The sequence below is a fragment of the Nothoprocta perdicaria genome, unplaced genomic scaffold (genome assembly GCF_003342845.1).
Source record: "Nothoprocta perdicaria isolate Ctin4 unplaced genomic scaffold, notPer1 scaffold_218, whole genome shotgun sequence".
Classification (NCBI taxonomy): Eukaryota; Metazoa; Chordata; class Aves; order Tinamiformes; family Tinamidae; genus Nothoprocta; species Nothoprocta perdicaria.
The window spans coordinates 1,205,431-1,230,475 of NW_020455399.1; the positions used below are offsets into that span (position 1 = coordinate 1,205,431).

At 48.6% G+C, this 25,045-nt stretch overlaps 1 protein-coding gene across 1 annotated transcript in view; it reads left to right on the top strand.

Annotated features, from left to right (window-relative positions):
* ELL (elongation factor for RNA polymerase II) overlaps positions 1 to 25,045 on the top strand; it is a 45,291-nt gene that overhangs the window by 573 nt on the left and 19,673 nt on the right. The window contains exons 2-4 of the mRNA XM_026038871.1: positions 18,680 to 18,727; positions 24,114 to 24,235; positions 24,602 to 24,765. Of these exons, the coding sequence (XP_025894656.1) occupies positions 18,680 to 18,727; positions 24,114 to 24,235; positions 24,602 to 24,765 (334 nt within the window). The remainder of the gene's footprint in view (positions 1 to 18,679; positions 18,728 to 24,113; positions 24,236 to 24,601; positions 24,766 to 25,045) is intronic.

The window sequence follows — 25,045 nt, forward strand, 5'->3', positions numbered from 1 at the left end:
GGGGGGTGGGGGGGGGAGGGGGCGGAATATTGGGGGGGGGGCTGTCGGTGCCACCCCCCCATAGGTAACCGAGGAGCACGGGCCCCCCCGGTGGGTGACAGAGATGGGGTGAGTCCCCCCTCTGTCCCCGATGTCCCCATTAGGTGACTGGGGGGGTCGGTGTCTTTGGGGGGGGGTCCTGGTGCCCCCCCCCGGGCTGTGCCGCTCTCCGTCCCTTCCAGCGCGGCCGCGTTTTGAAATTTCCAGATCGTCCCTGCCGAGATATTTCCTTGAAACGCGTCCAGAGAGCTTATTAGTCACGTAAATACGGAATAATGGGAATACTCGGCTACCGTCCCCGCGACGGASCTGGAAGGAATTAAAAAACTCTCCTTTCTGTGATTATTGCTGTTATTATTATTATGTCTRGTGTTTTTTTTTCCCTTTTTCCTCTGGTCCTGCACCCGGTGTCTCTGTATCCGGCCCCTCACCTTGCCAGGGAGCTGGGAACCGAACCCGTTTGTCATTAGCGGCGTCCTGCCCGCCAGCTTCTGTAGGATAAACCATATGTTGTCACAACACTATTTTTAATTTAGGGTGTTGGTTACATCACATCACTGAGTTGGGCAATCTCTGTATGAGGACGAAGGTAATTACCGTTCTAGGGTTTATCAACTTGTATTTTAATGAGTGTTTATCAGCGTTATGGGAAGTAAGTAGCAAGAAGTGGATTGGATGTGAACTTGGTTGTCAGCTTTTTCTCTCTTAAAGAAGGAAGAACCCTGAAGAAACTCAGCCTATAGATTAGGAAAAGCTTTTATTTTGGATGGGTGGAGAGGAGGAAGACCATGGGCAGCTGTGTTAAATATTTTGGGAAGCTCTTCCGAGTCCCTGTGGCACRTGAATAGTGCTGTCTATTTTCCAGATGAAGTCTGGTCTCTGGATTGTTTGGTGGCCAAGGGCCACTAATGAACTTTGCTTCCTTCACCGCCGCCCCAAAGAGAAATAGTCAAAGGCTACTGGTGATTAAATGGGCAGGAAAGGATAAGAGCAGAAGCGCTCGCATGTTTGCACAGGGAATAACGCCACAATTAGTGGGCTATTAAACACATATGCTCATTCTGCAGTTGTTCTATAAACAGTTCCTCCAGCTTGTTGAGCTTCTCTGCTTCCTCCGAAACGCTCTGCTGAAGGAGATGCCAAGAAGCTCCTCCTAATGCACCGTGGAGCCCGGGCTTCGGTTTCACATGAGTCTGCAGTAGGTAAATGGAAAAAAAATTGCAAAGGCTGCTGCTCGGTTGGGTTTTAAACGCGCTATAACTGACGACAGGGTTGTGTAATATGGATAATAGCCTGGAATCCAATACTGTTGTTTGCGCTGCCTTGTGTCCGACGCGTGTGCAGTCCGACCTGTTTTATGCGCTGGGATAACGCGCTCGTGCGTCGAGCCTGGTGTTTCAGGGAGACTCCGTGCTTCAGGAATTCGGGAATTTGTTTCCATGTCGCATACAGGGGACACGCAGAGAGCGGCAGAGGTSCAGCTTGCAAGGCTGCGTGTGCCTGTTTGTCCGTAAGGGAATTTTCTCCAGATATTCAGCTGGAAAAAAAAGTACTGCTCTTCTTATGGTAAAAAAAATTACATTGGCATCGTACAGAGCCCCTRAAAGGTTGCCCGTCTGCCCCTTGTGTAACTTGCCGCCCCAGAACGGCTTCCACGCGGTTGTGAAATTACAAGCGCTGCAGCCGGAGGCCGAGCRTTGGAAAATGTGTCCTAAGTCAGCTTGCCCAGTGACGAAATGGAGCCGTTTTGGTGTTTTAGCCTAAAACCACCTTTCTTGGTCTCCAAGGACTGCAGTTCTCTGTTAGCTTGGCTTATTTGGTGTTTCCCCTGGGTGTCGGTGCAGGTTGTCCCTTGTCTCTCATGGTCTCTCTCCAGGCATCTTGCTGTCCCATAGAGGACACACATCTGCCGTTATTTTCCCCTTTCCATCTTTATCCTGGATCCTGTTCATGCCGTTTTGACAGGATACTGTATCTGTCACCATCTGCTCTACCTAGGTACATCTCTTGCTTTTCACACCCATGTTTTTAGCAATATTTAGGGGGTTCCGGAGAAGTGGAAATCCGAACRCACAATTCCAGGCATTACACAGCAAACCTGCCCGGCTCTTGGTACGTGGCCTAGGTGCTGATGGAGCAAACAGCGCCCCAGCTGCTCCTGGAGCCTTCATGAGGGAATTTCCAGCCTTTTGAATGCTTCAAAAACTATTATTTTGTGAGCGAGCACAATACATAACCTTTTGACAGTAAATGACGTGATTATTGCCTCCCTTTCTGCATTTCTCKTGGCTTGTACGTTGACAGAAAGGTTCCACCCAAGCTCCCACCACCAACCCTGGCTTGCAGGATGCACGTGCAGCGTTTTGAACCGAAGCCACCAYCCRATTCACTGGTGAACTTTGGCAAACRCACAAATATTTATTGGGGGCTAAGCTGAGATAACCAGAGCACGTTGCCCCGTGCTCTACTGTCCGTGCTGAATTTTGGAACCTTCTCTGGCAAAAGTGGCTTCCCCGGGCTCGGAGCATCCTGCTTTTCCTGGGCTCCTTTTAAACCAATAACGACASCAGTCATGTTTTCTTAAAGGTTGAGGGTAAATCAAATCTGTAGAGTCACCTTCAAAATAAAATCAGGCTTTTATTTTCGAGCAAATCATTATAGATGCTGTGTTTAGCGTATTAAATGCCAAATTAAGGCTGTTGCCGTCAGTACGGGGTCTTTAGGGTAAAACCCATCTCGTGGGGCTGACCCAAGGTGTTCTCCTGCTTCCCGGTGTCAGGAGAACAACGTGCCTTTGGAATCAGAATTCACACAATTATCRGGGAGCCTTTTGCATCACTGCTCCTTTCCCGCAACCTGTTTTTTCCTGCCCTATTAATTCCCTGGTGCTGGAGTCTGTCAAAATTGAAGCTGTTATGACATCAGTAACATGAGACTGTGACATTACCAAATGAATCAGCCAGGAGGAGGCCGCCTGCAGAGGCAGCTCCTGGCACAGCAAGAATTCCAAGGCAGATTTGGGACGGGATATGCGGAACAGTGCGAGCTGCTAAACTCCTGCTAAATGGTCCTGAACACTTGAAGGGAAGGAGACAAAGAGACACTTAACATTGTGCAGGAGGAGTTTCTGGCCTGTGGCAGTTTCCTTTCAATTATTTAGGGTAGCTTTCTTTTTTTCCCTCGACCATATACCATTTTTGACCACCCTTTAGATCTGCTCAAATTATAGATTCATCGTTTTCAAATTGCATGGGAAGGAATCGTCTGTAATTTACATCTGAAGTGACGTACAGTTGCTATGGGATTCGGTGGCAAATTATAAACCCATCGTGCTTTCCTTTTTATACTGATGGTAGCAGACTAAAGAAGTAGGTCTAATTGGGGACGTGCCAAGGGAAAATAGAAAGTTTGTGACAAAATCCTTTTTTTTTTTTTTTGCTTTTTTCCCCCAAACACTGTCTGCTTTTAATCAACAAATTGTATGTCTTAAATGGGCGCTGTTAATTTGAAGAATTCCATTAGTGCATTAATAACTTTTTTGCTAATACTGCTGCGGAGCAAAGTTCATTAAGCCAATAGGCTTTTCCTGTCTTACGATACTGGATTTTTGGGTGGTTTTTAGGGATTATAACTGGAGCGTTTTGGCACTGGTGTCAATAGATTTAGCAGCTGGACCGTGGGGATTAAATTCATCACCTTGCAAGACTCAACCCTCGCGCCAGCTCATTCTGCACTTTCCAGCTGAATTTAAACAGCAGCGAAGGGAGGAATGAGAGTTACTGTAAAGTTTTTGCCTCTGTGTGAAGCCCATCTGACCAAAGGCAGCGTTTGGATTAGTCCCTTAAAACCAGCCTTGCAGTGGCCTCTGAGGTGACTAACGTGCACTAATAAATCGTGCCTTGACTGGCTTGTAAAGCAGCCTGTGCTCGCGTGGGGAGTCGGCATGTCTCACGCTCCAACATCATCATTTTCTTCCGAACCTGTTCCGTTGGTTTCTGCCGTCGTGCAGACCCGTGGGGACTGCTGAAAGAATTTGCTGGCGTAGGGCAGGCTCTGCTGGCACGGCAGAACCCTCCCTGTTACTCGTGAGCAAGGGGAAATGGATTTTTAAAAGGCATTTGAGGGCATCTGAACGCGTTATCTCCTGAACGGCTTGCCCGTGCCCTGCTTTGTGTTAGACTCTGGTCTAAATTCTAAGCATGAACTAGGGAAGCGTCTCCAAATCCCTGGTTTTTGTGCGTGTTGGAAAATGGGAAGGGAGAGACTGAGTGCGTTACTCTTGCACACATTTGTGTTGATTAATCCCTGGGAGAAGAAGCCGTTCTGACTTAGTGGCTTTGCTGCTGATGTGCAAGAGAAGGCATTGGAATGGATGGAGTGGCCGCATGGCTTTAGGTGGACTCCAAAGAGATGCTCTATGTCCAAAATCCTGTCCTTAATTTTCCAATTTTTGACTCCTATAATTAATATATTGGCTTGATTTTTCCTTTGGTGGAGCAGGAGGAGAGGTAGAGTGGTGCTCTGCTTGGTGTCAGGCGTGACTTGAAGAAGGATGAGCTCGAGTTGCCTCTGAATAATTAAGGTTAATGTTGTTTCTGGAAGAACCATCATTATAAGTGGCTTTAATGCTAATGGAAAAAAAAAAAAAAAACAGATAACTTGTACTTTGCTAATATTTTATCCATAGAATGACTATGGAAGAGCTATCGCCAGGACTACTTGTCTTCATGCACCATTCCTCAGCTTGACCTAGATGCTTTAGCCAGGAAAAGAGCTTGGATTTGCTGATAAGAGTTTCCTACAGTAGCTCCTGTGTTGCTTGGAAACATCCTGTGCACATAAGGCGGTTTTTGCACACCATGGTAACCTAGTATTGCTTTTTGACTTCTTTTTGGTTATTATTTTTATTTTATTTATTTGGAGAACGGTGATACCCAGCAGGCTGATAACCCTTCTGCGCTTGCCTTGCAGGCTGCTGGAGTGCATCCCTGCAGCCTTCCCAAACCCAAGCCTTTCTTGCCCTGTTCCAGCAAAGAGGCAGTCTAGAAAAACACCGCTCCGTGCCCTTGAACTCTCCTTTCTTTACATTGGACTAGTGCCTTTTTAATTTAAAGAAACCAACATTTGTTTAACTCGCAAAGAGGTCAGTGCTTGTGAGCGTGGCTCGACCTGGCTGCCCACCTCCAGCCGACTGGAGTCCTCCCTCATGTAGCTCCAGGCTGCTCTTAACCCTCTATTTCCCGTCTTTCCTTGCCTTAGGAAAAGGCTGAATCCGGTGTTTTGGAGTATCCTGCGAATCCCAGCATGGACATCCTCTCCAACTCACCTTGCTTGAAACTTTTCCAGGCCTGCACAGTGCACTCGAGGGCTTGCCCTTTGATAAGGGAGATATCGCCCAGTGCCCAAGGAGTTTTGTCCCTACAAGGTCCACKCTGTGAGGAGAGTTCCAGCTAATTGTCATTATTTAACGAGAATAAGCGAGTTACGTAAGAGCGAAAAGCCCAGCAGGATGGAAGAAATGCTCACTCAGTATTTTTATGCCCCAAAGATCCATATTTTCTAAAACTGAAGTAGAAGATATTAATTTAATCTTCTTTTCTGGATCCTCACTCAAGGAGGGCCTGCAATCTATACATTGTGTGCCAGCTGTGGTTATTTGAATCATATTTCCACATTTCAGTGTCTAGACTTCATGTTTGTGTGAGTTTTGTTGTACCTTTCCAGCCCTGGCGCTTATTTCAGTTGTTTTTGGCTTCCAGRTTCTCTGAGAAAATGAAATGGGCTGTGTTTCTGTCTTCCCCAGTCCCCAAAAAGAAGGGAACATGGAAACTGGTAGAATTATTTTTTTCTAGGCTTTTTTTGCCATCGTTTTTCTCCTTTCTGAGAGCCCCTGCATGTGGACAAGCTGCATTCTGCCGCTTGGTGACTAGTGACAAAAGTGAAGACAAATTATCACTGTCTGGAGCTAAATCCCTCCCCRGTGCTCACACAAGTGCCGTACAAAACGGGGTGATGGCAGTGCAGGAGCCAAAGGAGAGAAAAGGGGAAAAACYGGGCCTTTTAGAAATGAAAAATGCTGTAGAAATCAGCGTAAGGCTGTTTCACTATCAAAAAGTGCTCTTTCATTCCGGAAACCAAGCTCTTGGCATACAGTGAGGTGTATTAGGGCTAAGTTGGTGGAATGAAATAATGCTCCCAACTCGTAATTATCTTGTAAAACTTGCTGTGATATTTAAAGGGATTAAGCGTGTCTGAGAGGACCAGAATCACCCATACGGTGCGTGCCAGGAGGAGAAGGCTGCGGCTGCAACCCCGTCGTGTCCCGGCTGTTCTGCGCCCTCTTCTCCTGTGTTTGATCTATCCTGATGCCCAAATCTTGGCTTTACCCCTTCCAGAGATGATGATCCTGGCAAATATTAGTGCACCTCTGTTCCRTATGGATGCAGCAGGTGCTCTGCGGATCCCAGCCTGGGCGGAGTGGCAGGGAAGTGAATGAGGCTTTTCCCACCCTGCCTGAGCTTGGGCAAGTGGAAATTGTGTCTTGGGAGTAATATAAGTATATAAGTGTGTAAGTATATAGGCAGCTGTCTCTTCCAGGCTCACCTTTCCGTGCTCGGAAGAGGCTCGGGAAGGGACCAGCCCTCGCTCCGAAGGGCTGCCCGGCCTTGGGCATCGCTCCCAGCTGCGGGTGCCGTGGGGCAGCCTTGGTCGGGAATTCGCTTCCCACTTTGCAGGGCCCTAACAAAATGAAATCCCCAAATGAATCTACAGCCTCGTGATTCAGGGCAGAACCRCTGCTGGCCGCCTGGAATCCCAGGATGGTTGAGGTTGGAAGGGACTCCAGGGATCACCCAGTCCAACCCCTGGGACACCCAGAGCAGGGGGCACCCGGGCGCATCCAGGTGGGTTTGGGAGACCTCCAGAGCAGGAGGCTCCGCAGCCTCCCTGGGCAGCCTGGGCCAGGGCTCGGGCACCCTCACACTGCAGAAGTTCCTCCTCACGTGGAGATGGGGCTGCCTGGGGTTCAGCTTACACCCATTGCCCCTTGTCCTGGCACTGGCCTCCACGGGAAGCAGCTCCCTGCGTCACCTCGGGGACGCAGCTCCGTGTTTCCTTGGGCAGCGGGGGCGGCTGGAGACGGGCTGGGCTGCATGGCCCTCTTCTYGGAAATCGGTTCCTCTTTCATTGAAATAGGCTTAAAAAAAAATCTGTGTGCACCTGCCTGAACTTCTAGGGCTGTTCAGCTGGCGGAAGGGGTGAAACCCAAATTGTGACCCCTGTCACCGACCTGAGAACCTCCTGCGCTGCCCGGGAAAAGGCTCTCTTGATGCGTAGGAGCTTTACGGTCCAACGTCTTCTCAAGGGAGCTTTCGGTGCCACCTGCGGCGCTCCGGGTCCTGCTTCCTTCTCCAGCCGGGGAATAAAAGGGTCTGGAGTTATCGAAGGGCCTCTGTGCTTCTCCCTGCTTGGTTTCCTGGTAGGGAGACTCCTGTACAGGGAGGCAGTAATGGATGAAGCAAATGATGCTGCAATAACGTTTATGGATGAATTTAAACCCATTTGAAATGTGTGGAGTAGTTGATGGGGAACAGTGGGGACTGAAATCGGTTCCAAACGTGTTTCTAGATGCATGAAGCTGGAATCCTTTGCAAGAATATCAAGGATTTTGTTCATCGTGCATAAAAATGGTGCAGCAGTGGTTACTGCCTTCAAGTCGAGAACGTTCTGGTTTTGTGTTTCTTAAGGCAAGAAGGAAGAGATTTATTGCCTGCAAGGGCTGGTATTGTAGTGCCAGGCAGGTTTCCATGACCTTCCCGCTGATACCCTGCGGTCATTCGCGCTGGAGATGCATCTAGCGCAGGTGCTGCCGAGATCTCGCTCCAAGTTTTTGCTTTCTCTCCCAGTTAAAGCAGTTGAACGCAACATAAAGGCCCYTTTCTTGTCACTAAGGCTGAATTTAAGGACACTGACATCAAGAAGACGTGTTCTTATAACCTCAGATGGACTGAGTTCAAAAAGCAAAGAGTTTCGCCTAGCTCGAGCTTGTAGGGGTTGTTATTTAGACCCCAAATTCTGGTCAGACAATTAAGCAACAGCTCGGTAGTTTTACCACCGCTTTTGCATGCGTGAATTGGATTAACTGACTAGACTCTGTACACGGGGGAGGTTCTCGATCTTAATGCCCCRAGTCCCTGGGGGTTTGGGGCACAGGCTCCAGCTCCTTGCAGCTTTGCAGTCAGTCTCTAGTCACGCAGCGGAGGTGGCATGTTTTTACTGCATTTATCTTAAAATTTTTTCATGTTCCTTTTTGAAATTTGGTACAGGTTTTAACTTCTGCAGGTGTCCTGAGGAGGAGCAAAGAAACGTTGGGCCGGGGTTTCTTTTAGGGGTAGGTTTTAGGTTTAGAAGAGTGTGTTCTTTCTTGTGCTGCGTGTCGCTTTATTTTTGGAGCAGGTTTGTTACCAACCAGGCCAGCAGTGCAAATAAATGCGTAGGCAAAACAGAGCGATTTCTGTGCTTTCCACCCAAAGGCCTCTTCAAGGAAGCTGGACTTGGCGKCGGCTTCTCCAGGTGGCTCCGTTCATGGAGCTCTTGGAGAAGAGGAGGCAGCACCGAAGGATGGGGCAGAGGATGGCATTGAATGCACTGGGGTGGACATGGTGGAAAACCAAATGTGGCTGTTTTGCCCCTATTCTGGTGGGCTCTGCGGGAATTTTGTTAAGGGTTTCTTGGGGCTCCCTTGGGATCCCCGTTGGATTCTGGCTCTGCCGCCTCRGGATTATCACAGAGCTGCCGGCAGCTCCTAGAGCGTCGTCCGCAGGTTGGTTTAAATGCGATCTGGGCGCGTTGGTGATTACAATTCCTTAAGTGCCAGCAGGGAATGGTTGGGCACCGGGACAGGACTAGTCCAAACCTGTTTTCCGGGTGACCTGGTCTTTCCAGCACCTTTCATAGTTCTTGCGAGAAAAGCAGGAAAACCATGCGGAAGACCAGGATCACAGTGACAATCCAGCAGCCAGCTCGAGCCTTCCTCAGAGCACACGGCCCAGCGAATCAGCCCTCGCCTCTTAACACGTCCTAAACCAAACGAGCCTGTCGTAAGCAAATCTGGTGGCTTGCAAGGGCTGCATTTTCATGAAAAGACCTCAAACGTCGTTTAAAAGGCAGCCCCGGGGTTGCGTTGTTCATTAACTGATAGTCGCTGCTGTTTACCCTGCGCGATAAGTCCAGCGCCGAGGAGGGCTAGCGGGGCCGCTGCCGTCACAGCTGCCCTTCGGATAGAATTACTCTTTTTTATGGCTGCTTTACCGACAGGTGGATATATTTTTTTTTTTTAAAACTAAAATCAAGGCAAACAAGCAGCGCATACCTCTTCTACGCGGGGATACYGAGCTTGCTTTCCGTTCTCAGCAGCTTGGAAACGCGGTGCTCGGTACAAAGGTCACTTAAAAACGGGACGTGTTGGGCCAGCAACATCATGCTCCTTAATGAGGCTTGAGAGCAGCATGTGGCTGCCCAGCAGAAGGGGGTTTGCCTCGGATGGAAKAGGGAGGAAGAGGAGGAAAGAGGCCCCCGAGGAGCTTATTGGGATGGCACCGCTCGGGTCCTTCCCTGCACCGAAACTCCTGCATCTCTCGGTACCTCCGGTGCTGCTCGGTTGCATAAAGGGGTTTTGATTTCTCTCTCCTTATGCAAACGAAGCCCAGGTGTYTGACAGCACATTGGCGTTCTCAGGAGAAAAGCAGCTGAAAGCTTGTTCAGGAAAAAAAGCAAAACCCGCTGTGCTTTAAGAATAATCCCCTCCCGTGTTTCGTACGGGAAGCTTCAGCCCTCCTCATGGTGGGCCCTGTGCTGCCCCAAAGCCAGGGCAGAGAAGCCCTTTGTGCCTTATTGCTGCCTTGTCTAAATCCTTCTCTTCCTGCCCGGAATTTGCAGCTGGAATTCTTGCCCCTTGTGCTGTTTGATATCTGCGCCGCTCCAGCCGCACTTTGAATGTCCACGGGCTCCCTGGGCACAAAGGCTCCAAAACTGGAATTTCAGCCCCTTCAGCCTCAGTCTCTGCAGCCCTTTGACTGTTTTCCTGTTAAAACTAGGTCAGAAACCACTGTCAGCTTCTGATCTTTCACTCCACCTGTTGTATAAGTTGTAACCCAGTGTTGCTCTGCGTTGAGTCCCTTTAATTTGATGTGTGAAATGTCTCATCTTGCTTTGCACAAGCAGCTCGACACGACAGAGCTGGTAAAACCGCCTAAAATAACCTCTTTGCTATAAAAGCARTGTTACCTTGGTTCGGGCTGAAAAGGTGAATTACCTGCTTGTTATATATAATCTATAAGGTGCCAAACGGGCAGATTTTCCTCTTTCCCTGCTTTCCCTTCTTTCACCTGCTTGCAGTTGCCCATCTCCTCCCCTTGGCCCACTGCCTTTCAGCCCAATAGATAAAAGAAAAACAGCTCCAAAGTGATCGGCGTAGCCAAGAACCCACTAAAGCAGCTAGAGCAGAAGGCATCAGCATTTAAGTGTGTTTTTAATTTTCAAAGTAGCTCAAAAAATGTCTATTTTGAGCTCTCCCATAGCTGCAGGCCGAGAGGTTTCCAGAATGACAAGTTGTTATAAAACCCGCTCTTCATATACTTATTTTTCTTGTAAATTTTGCTGCTCTTTGAACCTCTTTTAGGGTCTAATGATCTTTGGGTTGAAAAGCAGGAGTTGGAGGTACCAGCACAACCCAGCTCCCGTTTAGGGACCCGAATGCTCTGCAAATGCTGCAGGAAATCTTTGCAGCCGCGTTTCACAGCTGGAGGAGCCGGAGCCCAGAGGTGACGTGTGTGATGGGAGGTCACCCCRGGAGAGCTGGTGAAAAGGGGACAATTTTGGTTCTAAATCTTGTGCTCTAGTCACTTCRCATCATTTCCAGCTCCTGGCCTTCAGCCTCGGGTGGAAGAGCTCGGCTCTTATCAGCCGTGATGATTTGCTTAGTTGAGGGAAGCCGTTTCAGCGTGCGGAGGAGACAGTATCATGATGGTCCCTCCTAAGCTAAGCGTTTTGTCCCGAGCAAAGGCTACAACCAAAATAAACAGCCCCACATGTTTATTAAGTAGTTGCATTGCGCAGGCTTAACTTGGTCATCAAAATAGACCAAAAGGAGCGCTACTGATGTTGTTTTGGGGAAGGTTAATGGTGAAAACAGCCGTTTCTGAGCTAGATGGTGGCAAGCCAGGTGACTTTCCACRGTCAAATTGCTTCCCTCAGGATGGTGAGACGCTGCTTTGTGTCCCTTAAGATGCAAGCACATCTCAAACATGCAGTAAATAGGCAGAAACCCCCSTATTCTCTGGGAGGAAGCACGGAATCCTTCACTGAAGATATCTGGTGCTGGGGGAATGGCTTTTAAAATGTAAATCTAAGAGAATCTAAAACCCCTTAATGATTCTTGGCTCATAAAACTGTTTAAGTAAAGCCCTTAGGGAAAAACAGAACTGCTGTTCACCTTTCACAGAGTTGGGATTGTATAAAGCGTGCAGACACCGGCGCCGTGCTACGTAGAGGATATTTTAATAATTATTAAGCTTAAGTCGTTTTTCAAATGGATGTAGACGCTACGGGACTTTTTGCGCGTGGAATTTTGTTTCCTGGTGAGATTTGCCCCGTGTCTCCAAACCAAATCTATGAGGATCTGTTTTCCTTTGCTTAAAAATACCACTATTTAGCTCTTTTGTCCCTCCTGTCTTTAATTTGCTGTGTGGCTCGTGGATCTCAGGCACATCTAACCATGCTAAAAGCCACTCAGTCCTGCTGGGTGAGAAAGGGACAGATTCGGGCCCTAGGAGATGACTTGAATTCCGACTCAGTCACTCATTTKAAAACCTTCTCCTGCTCTATAAGCAAAGGACAGTGGCTGCTATTAAATAAATAAGGGTTGCAGTCGGAGATGCATTAATGGAACATCAAATGACTTCCTTGAGCTCTGTTTAGCTCTTTAAGAGTACCCAAGCAGTAGAATTATTTCTAGTTTTGGGCTTTAATTCCTACCACGAACTTGCCAGCACGGCATGATCTGGTTCAAGTGCTTTAGGAAATACTGTTTCCACTTGTTTTATGCCTCCCCCATTTTGCCTGTTATTGTTACAAAGGAAAAATCTCGCTGGAAAASAGTAATAAAAAGAAGCATTTGGGGCAATTTGATACAGAGGGAGCTAAAATGCGTGGATTTGGCTGCTTGCAAAACCTCAGAAAGGAGCCCAGTTTGGTTAATATGGAAGTTGGTGAGAGTTTTGCGGTGATTAAACTGTGGATAATCTTCCTTTAAGCTCTTCTTTAAGCAGTCTGGACTGCCCGTGACCAAGGGGCCTTTTAGAAGGAAAGTGTTACTTAGAAATCTGGTATTATTGAGCACAGGAGTGTCTCAAAACGAACCTGCCTGTGTCCCCCTTTCCCTGCGGCTTCGAGCCCTCCGTGTCCCTGCACTAACCTGCTCCCTAACAGGGAAACCTCCTCTGGACACATCGCTTGGACTCTTGGGTTTTCCCTGGATATCCTAAATCCTTTGGCTGGAAAAACAAAGCTCGTCTTTACAGACCATTGCATCCCTAAAACGAATCCTCCTTAAGATCGTTTTTCAGGATTCCTCGCCTTGCTTCCCTGCTTTTGCTCTCCTGTAGCTGCGTATTGAGCTGGAATAGCGGTCAAGCAGTAGCTTCTAGTCATCTCCTAGTGGTTTGTGTCCACCTCGTGGCATAACCCACCCGTATCCATCTCCCTGCTCGGGAAGGGCAGTTGGTAGCTGAATGTATTGGAATTGCTGTGGAATTTCGGGAAGGGGCTTGCAAGGAGTCCTTTGGGGCTGCCACCTCTGGCGAGGGATGTGACAGACACTGCAGCGTGCTCATCCCAGAGGGCTTCCCGGAGAGGATCTTTTACAGCAATCGGGATAGTTGTGCTCTGGAAGATGCATTAGGTGTTGAGCACCAGCACATGGTAAATAAAAGGATCTTAATAATTGTTTCTCTGAGGAATTGATCCTCTATTTGATTTCCTTTTGGAAAGCGCGTCCAAATCGTGTGCGTTTGTAGCTTCCTAGTGGAAAACTACTGTGCCTCGTGCTAGCCAAACGCCTTGGCTTGAGGACCACGAGCAACGTGTGCGTTGTCCCGGGACGCTTCCCGGCGAGTCGGAGCTTTCTGCACCTTTCCCCGTATTTGCTGCCGGGTGTTGAAGATGATCCGAGGGTCATTTTGTGTTGGAAACATCTGTTTTTCTGGAGTTCAAAGGCCGATTTCTGCATGTGAAAAACGAGGCAAAACACAGCTTGGGGCTGCCCTGGGAAGCAGGGATTCCCTTGCGGCTTCTCCACACAGGTTTGCCGYGAGTTACCCGGATCCTCGGAGAGTTTCCACCAGTGGGATGGCTCCACTTGCAGCGTTTCTTAGTCTCACCTCTCCCCAAGTCCCTCGTTAAGAGAAAAACCTCCCTCCGTTTTCACACCCCGCAGCCTTTCCGCCTCATCCMTGCACCGCAGCCCTCGTGCTTTAGGTTTCCAAACGCATCCTGCAGCTGGGAACCGTATCAGCAGTCCATGGTGCTGTGTTCCCTAAGATCTTTTGAAGCCGGATTAGCAGAGACGCGAGGGAGCAGCTCGGCGCCCGTGCCTGCGCGATGACATCTCCATGACAGAGCGCTGCAATTGCCCGCTTTGCTGACTCGGGCTGTTGGCCACGCAGCCCCCGAGCTTCTGCTTTACGTTGCAGGCACAAAGCCCCCGGTCAGGCGATGGCTTTTAACATCATCACGTGTTTTACTGTCTACCCGTGCTCTTTTCTGTGTGTACAGCGGGCTGGCGTCTCCCATGCACTGCATGGAGCAGTGTCACAGTTTGGCTGGCCACGCTTTCTTGCAAAGCAGCTCTGAAACTGAAGTCATCTCGGAGCTGTGGTCTCACGAGTGTCACCTCTTTTAAGCCCTGTGCTGACRTTTTAATAGAAAACTTCATTTTTCTGTAGGGCACAGTCCTGCTTTTGAGCCTGAGCAGGTACATGACTGCGGAAATGACCTGCACCGCGACAAACAATTTAAAATAAGGCAATTCTAAACAAGGAATTTAGTGTATATTCCGTATATCTTATATAACTGTATGATGTCTGGTATTCTTGGTTTGGGAGGGCTCATCTCTGCCTGCATTTCTGAGTCTCTGCAAACCCAGCTCCATCCGCAGCCTCAACCGGAACTATTAGGAGCCCTTAAATTACCCATTCACAGCGTATTGCAGAAAGACGGGGTCTTAATTCTGTAAGTAATAGATGTTACATAACGGAGAGGCTCCGAAAGCTTTTAATGTTGTGCAGCCGATAGGTAAATAGGGGAGTTAAAGAGCGTCCCTGGTTGCTGCCTCCCGCCCAGCGCCGGCCTTGCGGGACGCCGACTTTGCTAATCGACTCCTACTAAACCCGTCGTCCCCCTGCACCCGCCTCCTTGAAAGCCACCAAGGGTATATTCAAAGGTATTTCCCCGGGGATTTTTATATTTTGCTACTTTAATGAACTTCGGGACGCCGGTGYATAGGTCTCCGGAGAGTCTGCCCCAGCGAGGCGCTGGGTATATTTGCTTTGTTTTGCTCTCTTGCTTTGCGAAGTCTGCGGGATGTATTTGAAGCAGAATGCAAGTGGAAACCTGAATTTCTAAGATGCTCTGTTTCTCTGCACAAACCTTCAGTCTGCCCGAATGGCCTATTCTTAATTTTTTTTTTCTTTCTTTCCTTCTTTCATCCTCCTGCAGCTGTGCTGAGAAGCAAAGGGAAGTCAAGGAGCAGGTTTATTTGCACCTACTGCATGCATAAAAGAATCACAAACTAGTAATAACCCAAGAAGTAAAGAGCAGCCTCGCTGAGCTGGGGATATKAGTGTGAAATGCCTGAGTTTTAAGTGGCTTGGGTTTTTCTTGTCTTTGTAGCTGGCTTGATAGGTAGCATAGATGGAAATGGCCATCGCTGGCCTTGGGGTTGATGTTATTTTATAGCTGCCTCTGTATATTGGAATTCTCCCTACTAATTTTAAACGTTTGCAAGCTTTGCATTCTGAAACTAATTCCCTTGCTCCAGCATAAATAAGGACAAGTTTGCCTTTGCCTTGTGTGCKCTGCAGTTGCCACTCTCAGCATCCAAGAAAATAGACAAATACCCCAATACCAAGTATAGGCAAATATTTTCCATATAACCCTGCCTCCGGTGCGAATTCCAGTAAACGCAGAACTTCCAGAAACGCTGTATTTAACTATTTGCATTTCCCCGAAGAAACGGGGCGATTTCCAGCCGGCCGCTCGATGGGAACATCCGGATGTCAGAACCTTCCTGACCTTCCCATGGAGCTGCTGCTTCCGTGCAGCCAGATGCTCCATCCAGGCCTGGACAGGCTGTAGCTCCTGCCTCCGTGCAGGAATAACTCACCGAGTTTTCCTGCTTGATGCTCCTAAGAGCTCGCAGCAGCTTTCCCTGATCTTTCTAGGAAACTATTTGAATAGTTTTGCATTCGCTTTCGTGGCTCTTAGAGCCATTATGAGCACAAATTTTCTACATTCTGGTGTTCCTACTATTTCTTAGTGTTGTATTACTTGGAAGCAAAGCTTTTAACTGCTGGAAGTAGGAAGCTGTAAGTAACTGTGGGCTTATGGAAAAGGAGGAAGGGGAGGTTGAGTGTCTTATACCCAGCCTGGTGCTGGGGAAGCTGTTAAACTGCGAGGTGCCCGGTCCACAACCCTCGAGCTGCTGCCTTCTTGCTTAAAAGAGAAAATAACGCTGTGATTGATTTATATTTCCATCCTATTCATCCTCCAGTTGTTATTCTTGGCTCCATTAAGGCTTTAGACTAACAGATTTCAGCTTTATTCCTGCGTCAGGCGAGCAGGCTGCACCGGTGCTGAGTTGCAGACCCATTTATTGCTCCTGTCCCATCTCGTTGCCAAACCCAGGACCAAAGTCCCACCGGGAGTTCGGATTTGCCAAAAATCCGCCGCAGCCCCCAGCTTGCCGGGCTCTGGGAAAGGTAGACAGGGCTGCAATAAGGCAGAGCAGCTGGGTTGCTAAAATATATAATGCCGTAGCAATTGTAGTTTATGTAATGTAGTTTTTTTAGGAATGGAAAAAGAGGGTAAAAAAGTTGTTACTGGACACTAAAGGTAGTTGGTTTTCCCAGGAAGGGAACTTGGCTGGTTTTCCAGGAGATGGTGAGGTTTTCTTGGAAGTGATAAGAACTCTCTCCAGCATGGGTTTGTGCCTGCTCGGGCATTCAGGAAAGTTAATCCAAATAAGCTCAGAATATAAATTGAAATACGACTTTAATTCAGTTCAGCTTAGTCCATCTGTTTGCTTTTGTTCCGAATGAAGGTGTCCACCTAGGAATTTAATTTTATCTAATAAAAGTACTTAAATCCCTAATTATCCCGGGGGCGTGCGTGGCTCTTCTAGAGAAGACGTGCAGGGAACCTCATAATACTCACCATATCCATGCAAAAATGCTGGGATTCCCGGGATCCACCGCTCCCCTGTGGTGCTCCATGCGGGATGGAGCCGTTAACGCTGACGTTTCTGCACGGCACGAGAACTGGCCACCCTCTGGGCAYGGGAAGTGAAGTAGAAGTGGAGTATTCCAGGAGTGCAGCGCGATAAAGCAGCGCTAAAGCCGCCCGGTTAACTTGCACGAAGCCTAATCTTTAAGTTGGAGATTGCACTTGGAATTTCAACCCGTGTCCTAAAGAGATCAGTGAATTTGCAAGTTCTGCAGTCAGAGCTTATCCTGATTTGTGTGGCAGTCTCTTCATATCATCCCTGCTTCATTATTCCCCTTCCACGCTTCGTGTTATCTTTTCATTCCACTTATTCTCCAGATTTAAACGGAGACCCTCATGAATTTGTAATTAGCAATACAAGATATCGACCGAGATTTCTTTAACACAAAAACTTTTACACGCCTCCAAATGCCTGTTCTCCCCAGCGTGTTTGTATGAAGCCAGGGCCGCGTTGCACAGCACATGCTGACACCGTGACCAAAAAGCTGGCCAAAAAGCTGCCTATGAACAGTGCGCTGTGGTATGCGGTGTCGTGGCACTCCAGGAATTTAGTGATCTCTGTGCGAAGAGCAAGACGTTGTTTATTGTTTCTTCCTAAAGGTTTTTTCATGCCTGCAAAATTCACTGCAAGTGCTGTCAACTCTGGGCAGATTCTTATTTGCTCGTTAAACTTATAGATCTAAGGACCTCGGGTRCGATGCAGACCTTTTAAATTATATTAGGCTGGCTCTTAAAAGGCACCGAGGACTTTGTGTCGTTGCGAGCTTGTTCATCTGCGGTAAAGGATTTTTTCTTGCTGGTGACATTGTTATTTTGCTAATGCCACCTTGCCGTGGCTTAGATCCTTCCCTCTTGGGCTGAAAGCCTTTGGGAGCGTCTTGCAAGAGCACCTGGGGAACTTAYGGGCTTTCCTGCTGTTAAGGCTTCTGCTGCTGGATGTAAATGTCCATTTTTTGCAAATCAACAAATTTTTCTATGCAGATCAGCCCCATTCTTTGTCAGTGTCGTTTCAACGCAGCCAGGACAGTCACACTGTCTGAACCTGTTCATGAAGCTCCTCTTAGCATTTTACCTGGGAAAACATCTCTGATTTACATGGAAATGCGTCTGTTTTTAAATGACGTCTCAAGCTGTTCATAAATCCTCCGGCTTGCGGAGGATTCGGAGCGTTACCCACACAAAGCCTGGTTTTCCACCCCATGGAGCACACACAGCACGAATATGTCTTAGTGTTTCTTGGAACACTTGGCACAGCTTAGGAAATAAACCCAACACCGTCACCAGACTTGCGAAACGAAACCCCCAAACCCTCTGTCTYAGTGTGTTTGGATTTCATGAATTCCCTTTCCCTGGGGTAGAAACCTCGAACACGAGTCGGAATTTGAATCCTTGGTGATCGCTGCCGAATCCCAGCAAAGCAGCGCTAAAGACCAGGCTTTAGTCTCTTGGCAAAAGGACCCAAATAATTGAATTCAGTTGCGTTTCTGCCCTGAGCAGGCAGTAATTTAAACTTGCCAGCAGAGTGACCTCCCAAAACGTAAGCAAATTAGTGTAAAGGAAAAAACTTGGTGCTTGAAGTGGGCAACGGGAAAGCAGGGTTTTGCACTGGACTCGTGCTTTGCTTTGGCCAGGTTTCTGTTGGAAAAAAAATCCTCTGCATAGTGCCTGCTCAGAGCTAGAAATGTAATAAAATTTTCCCTGAAACATCCACTGTTTTAACTCCTACATTACGAGAGATGAGATGGGCAGTCGAAGTGTGTGCTGGAAATGGGGCTTAGGGCTCAGCGAGGAACCCAGGCTGCAGTGGTACCCAGGTGGTCGGCTTTTCGGTCCCTCCGAGGTGGATTTTTTAGGTAATTATTTAAAGCAGGGGTAAAACGGCAGTTTTATCCCTTTTGAGGTACAAACCATTGTTTCAGGAGTCTGTTTTCCGACTTGGAATTCTGCATATCTCCTAGAACCCTTTTCCTTAAAATAAAAAGGAAAAAATATTGGTAAAAAATGAAGCTGAGTGGCTTTTTTCACACTGAATGCTGGAGCATTTCATATCTCTAAGAGAATCTCTCTGCCTTGTTTTTTGTAGGATGCTGTGACATCAAAGCCAGTAATCCAGTTCCAAGGAAGCCAAGGGGTAAGTCTGTGCACGGGCTGCCTTGGGAAGCTCTTTCCTACTTTGCTCGTCCACTTACCTGAGCGCAACCCTTGTGTGAACGTCGGCCCCACGCTCGCTCCAGAGCGATGCTGTGACCTCTGGACGATGTGAATCCCTGCGTGGTCCAGGCAGGAGCGTTTGCTCGTCGATTCCCTGGGTTATTTCTTTGCAAGAACTTCTTTTCCTCCCCTGATTTTTCTCACGTTGCCAAATCCACGGCTGTGCAGAGTGATGCAAGCGTTGCTGGTGGCGAAATCGGCTTTTATAAGGCCGAACTGTTGTGAAGGACCAGGAAACTGAAAATGTAATGAGGTAACAGTGTCCTGAGCACAGCAATCCGTGGAGACCTTGCCTGTGTCCTGCAGAAACACCTTGCCAAGCCTGGGAAACTTGGCGCAAGATTTGAGGCTGTAAATTACCTTCAGGTAGTTTTTGGAGGGTGTTATGAATGTCCCAGAGCTTTATTTAATATGCACTTCTAAGCAGCTGTGCAGYTTCTGGGAGTATGAAAAATCTTTTTCTATTTAGAGGAAAATAGATTAGGAGAAAAAATCTTATTTAACTTCTGTTCCAATGACTGAACTCCCCCGAGGTATTTATAGAAGTTGGAGACTCTGTCRTTCTGGCTTCTGACAATACAGAGATTTAATTGCTAGTTTTTCTGCTCAAGTAATGCAACACTTCAGTGAACTTTAAAAATGACGTTCATATATCTTTTAAATACAAAAAAAAAGATGTGTGTTAACTTGGCTGCTCTGCATAAGAAAGGGGGATATAATTTCATGTTCTTCGCTGTAAATGTGCTGCCTGTTGATGTGTGGGAATTGAGTCATCTTAAACGCCGTGYGCTGAGAGGCTTAGGACAGGAAGGCAGGTAACAAAATGCCATTTAAAACTCGATCAGGAATAGGAACCATGTTGTAAATTGGTTTAGTTTGTTCTTYGGAGCACAAGAAAGCTTTCAGAAATGCTGAATTAAGACCGTACTAAAATCAAGTACTAGTAAAAACGAATATYTAGGGCTAGTATTTTACCCATATTTAACCTCGTGCTATTAGTCTCACTAGCTCTATCCTACTGKAACAAAAAGGAGCTGGAAAGAGCTTCTTATCAAAGATTAGAAGAAAAGTCAACCCTTTTTGTCATGCTTGATAAAGAGCAATTTCCTTTTTATGTTTTTCCCKATGTTTAGAATTAACCTTTGCAGAAAGCTTATCTGCAACTAAAGTTTCACTAAGTTTAAGCAAGTGGAGAAAGAGTTTTTAAGGATGCCTGGTTTGATGTTGCTAGAGGAGCTGATGGCTTTGCCCGCAAAAGCCAAGCGGCTTTGCACGCGCTTTCCCTGCCCTCTGCAAAGCWCTTAGCTTTTCCTGCAACTGGAAACACAAGCGGTGGTAAAATGAATAAACGGTGGTAAAATGAAGGGACTGGAACATCTCTCATACGAGGAGAGACTGAGTGAGTTGGCCCTGGACAAGAGGAGGCTGAGAGGGGATCCGATCAATGTGTCCAAGGACCTGAAGGGGAATGTAGGGAGGAARGGGCCAAGCTCTTCCCAGTGGTGGCCAGTGCCAGGACAAGGGGCARTGGGTGTAAGCTGAACCCCAGGCAGCCCCATCTCCACGTGAGGAGGAACTTCTGCAGTGTGAGGGTGCCCGAGCCCTGGCCCAGGCTGCCCAGGGAGGCTGCGGAGCCTCCTGCTCTGGAGGTCTCCCAAACCCACCTGGATGCGCCCAGGTGCCCCCTGCTCTGGGTGTCCCTGCTGGAGCAGGGGTTGGACTGGATGATCCCTAGAGGTCCCTTCCAACCTCARCCATCCTGGGATTCTGGGATTCAGAGCAGCGGGAAGCAGTGCAGCCCTCGGCCTCCGTTTGGTGSACGTGGCGCTACCTGCAGCGCCTTGTGCAGCTCGAGCCCTTTCCGTCTGGGCAAAACCRCCGCAAAACCAGCGCAGCCGCTTAAAAAAGAAGAGTCTCCACTAATGCCCTTCGTTATATTGGAGGCCTCGACTTCCCCAAAGCAAGTTTCCGCCGTGAGCGCCGGCAGCTGCGTGCAATCGATGCCGTCGCCTGCGATGGCCTCGAGCCGCGCGCCTGCGGTTGCCATTTAAAGAGCGAAACCCGGAGACCGGCCCGGCGTGAGCRGCACGGGGACACGGCGGGTGCAGGGGACGCTGGCAGCGCAGAGCTGACCTCCCCGCGCCTCCTTTTCAGCTGTTTAATTAATTGCACTTCAGAGTAAAGGCCAAAGGTAGAGCTTTCAAGAGAGCGCTGCAATTGGGGCAGCTAGAAAGAGCTCTTTGTGCTTTCCGTATGATTTTTACGGCTATGACAAGAAGCTGGCAGCTGGGTAACCATCTGTTTTTAAGCGTAGTACTCATATACGTTAAGATTGAGCCTCGCTTCAAGGAATTAACAGCAGGGCTGTAAATACTTTCTGGAGCCTGTTCTGTAATTTGAAAAGATAAGGCTAAATACAGTAACTGAACAGGCTCTCAGGTTCAAATGATCCCACTTAAACTTTTTTGTTTAGCTGTTTATTTTTGCAATACTCTTCTTTTTCCCCACACAGTTTTTTTCTTTCCCTCTTTGCCTTCATATTTCACTTCCTAATAAATGTTGCTGCAGAGACAATTTCTATATAAATGTTGAGGGTCAGACACAAACGTCAGCATGTGACTTGGAGTGTCCAGTGACAGCAGATTGTAAGAGTGAGACCTTTCTTCCCTTATTATRTTTATTTACCCTTTACCTGGGTAAATAAATATCCTTATTCCTGGTAAATAAATATCCCTCTCCCTCCGGCTTCCTCTCCTCCTTCAGGAGCCTCCTTATTTAGTGAATTTGGTATCTACGGAGGGTTTTATTCGCTGTGTCCCTGTCTTCCTAAGCTATTCCCAGTGCTCCAGCACAATGAACTCTGCCAAGGAGACTCTCAGCTCTCTATTTCCAGAAAACAACTTTCCTCTTCAATTAAATGGAGCAGGGAATGGGGTAGGAGCGAAGCCTGAGGTCGGGCAGGATGCAGCAGGCAGGTTGCACTGATGCTCCGTGTGGCAATATAAAGCTGCAGCTATCRGGATTTGCCTTAAGAGCAACACGTTTGTCACGCTTATTCATCTCCATCCTTCTTTTTTCCCCTCAGGTTTTGTAAATTTATATGGAGCCGCGAGGGTTTTGCTTAGTGAGCTGCATGTAAATCAGGATTTTAGAGCTTTAGCACCAAGCTGTTATAAACGGTGGCAGTTGATGCGGCGCATAACTTCACAAGAAAGACTGAAGATGCTTCTATTTTGGTTAAAAGCGTGTTCTGAATTGAAGATGAGSCTGGCTTGAATTTGCAGGTGCTCACTTGAAAAAAGAGCCAAGATGGGGGCAGGAAAGAAGCTCCGAAGACATGTGGGTGCCCATTTCTGAAATGCGGCTGTTGGGGGGGAGAAAATAACAAAATGTGATTGGAAAAAAATGTATTTTCCCCCCGTTTCTTGGCCTGAAGTGGTGGTATTAATAGAAGGTGAAATTACCGCTCAAAATGAGCTGTACACAGATGAATATTACTTGAAAGAAAAAGCAAAGTCACATCTGTGCTGAGCTATTTTTAAGCGCCTGTAGTTAGTGGTGCAGTGCTGAGCATCAGGGCTCCCTGCGAGCGGTGACCACGCTGACTTGGTGGCTTAAGAAACCTTCTGTTTTGGCTAAAAATAATTCCTAGATAACGGCCGTTTTGCATATGCTGCACTTTTCAGTACTGAAACGAGCCAAGTTTAACGTTAACGCGACTCCGTCGCTTCCCGTTTTATGTCCTTTGAAGAAGCTGCCCCATCGGGGACAGAAATCATGCAAAAATGCCAAGGTTTGGGGCTYGTGTAGCAGCCAGTTTTAACTGCAGCAAATTATGTTATTTTAGGATGTGATTTTACGGTTTGGTTACATTTTAGAGGGTATTTTTTGCAGAAAYCTGTTGTATGCAGCCCAATTCCAGCGTGACAGCGCTGGGGAAAGGCAGGTTTGGGCGCCCTGCTTTGCTTCCCGCCCCGTTCGCACCGTGTTAACCCATGGTGCTGCCCGTAAAATACCTGGAATTTGCTGTTTACGGGACTCTGGATTTGTGCCCGCTCTGGGCTGTGCAGAAAAGCAGCCAAAGGCCCTTGGTGCTGGGTGGGGGAGCGGGCGCACGGGCAGATTAGGAGCCCAAGGCCGCCCCGGGCGCCGGCGATAGGGCTCGCGCCGGGGCCAAACCAGCGCCGGGTATTTTTAGATTCGGATCCTGGGATACGACTGGGAATGAGTCCTCCTTCCAGAGGAGACGCGGCTCCGGTGTGGGGCTCTTCGCTGGGAGGAGAGCTCGGGGCTCGGATCCCCCCTTGCTGCTCCCAAGGGAACGTCCCTTGGAGATGAGGAGGCTGAGGGGGGACCTGAGCAGTGTCTGTAGACACCTCCAGGGAGGCAGGGAGGAGGATGGGGCGGCCTCTTTGCAGCGGTGGCCACCTACAGAACTAGAGGAAACAGCCACAAACTGAAGCCCCAAAAGTTCCACAGGAACTTAAGGAAAAAATTCCTTACCATTGGGGGTGCCAGAGCCCTGRCACAGGCTGCCCAGAGAGGCTGTGGAGTCTCCTTCCCTGGAGATCTTCAAACCCTGCTTGGACRCAGCCTGTGCCGGGTGCTCTGGGTGACCTGYGTGTGCAGGGGGTTGGACTGGATGATCCCTAGAGGTCCCTTCCAACCTTAAGGATTCAACGATTCCATAATTATCCAGTATTGGAGCGGTGGCAGAGCTCGGGTGCCTCGATGTGCACCGAGGGAGGCAGTTGTCCTGTTGGACGAGATGATCCCTAGAGCCCCTCCCAAGCTCAGCCGTCCTGTGACGCTGTGGAACGAGCGGCCAGGGGAGCAGCGGCGCTCGGGTTCGTCCTTGCTTCGATATTTAATTTAGGCACCGCRTCACGTGCCGCTGTGAGCCGTGACATCTCCTCGTGCAATTAYAATCTCTTAAAACCAGCAAGCGGGGAGCGCTCCCGAGCGAGCCGAGACGAGCTCTGCTTGGTGCCGGATCACCAGCCTCCAAGCAACGAGGCTCAAGTGCTTCCAGGTGAACGTGAGCAGCAGCCAGGCCGAGCCTGGATCAACACGGAGTTGGCTCCGGCTCCTCCAGCTGGATTATCCCGATCCCTGCAGCKAAAGGCAGCGGCCACCGGCCCCTGTTCGCACACACCTGGGGCTGCCCTTTACGTTGCTATAGGGGGTTCTGCCGCCCTGCATCCTGCCGCTCGCCCTCCTACGYGGTTATCCCTGCACTTGGGGCTCCGGAACAGCCGGGAGCTGCTGCAGTTTCAGTGCCTGATTTTCCCTTCTTCTCCGAGCAGCACATCGCRATTCCGAGGCCCGACCGCCCGGCCGAGGTGCGCACCTTCACCTTCTACCTGTCAAATATCGGCAAGGACAGCCCCCAGGGGAGCTTCGACTGCATCCAGCAGTACGTGGCTGGGTGAGTGGCAATCAAAATGCAGCGATATTTTGTTTTATTTTGTATTTCTTGTTTTTTTGTTTTATTTTGTATTTTTTATTTTGTGTTTTTTTACTTTGTGTTTTTAATTTCATTTCATTTTTACTACTCCTGTAGGCTCTTCACCCACAAACTTGAACAAACTCTGCGTGTTCTTTCTTTTTTTCCTAATCTCTCTGCRCACCTGGGTCAGGAGGCATTTGCAAAAGAGTCCATTTACCCGTCCCAGCCTCTTCCTATCTTCTCCATTTAACTGATCCAGTCTCAGCTATTCACCAGCAACGCACRGTACCTATTTGCAGTGCCGGGGCTCTCTTTTCCATTCCGATTTTCATTTCCCCTTTGCAGCAATGGCAATATCCACCTGGACTGCCTTGGGAGCATACAGGATAAAATCACCGTGTGCGCTACGGATGATTCCTACCAGAAGGCGAGGCAAAGCATGGCGCAGGCGGAGGAGGAAACGCGCAGCCGCAGCGCCATAGTCATCAAACCTGGCGGCAGATACGTCGGTAAGCGGCACCTTGATTTGGGGGCGTTTCTTCCACTGCTTTCAGAACCAAATGCTCGTGTTGGTCTTGCTGGGAGTAGCCTGGCTGTGCAGGCCAGGTTCCTGGTAGCTCTTGGTGGCTCTCTGGAAGTGGTGGTGCCGGTTTCCCTGTGTTGGGACTTCTCCTTGGCTCTGTTGCATGAGGGCTGCCTCCACACGGGCTGCTCGTTATCAGGGCCTGGTTCTTGTTTGTCATGTGGGGACGTCGAGCGTGTCCTGCTGAGGCATCAGTGCTGTCCCGC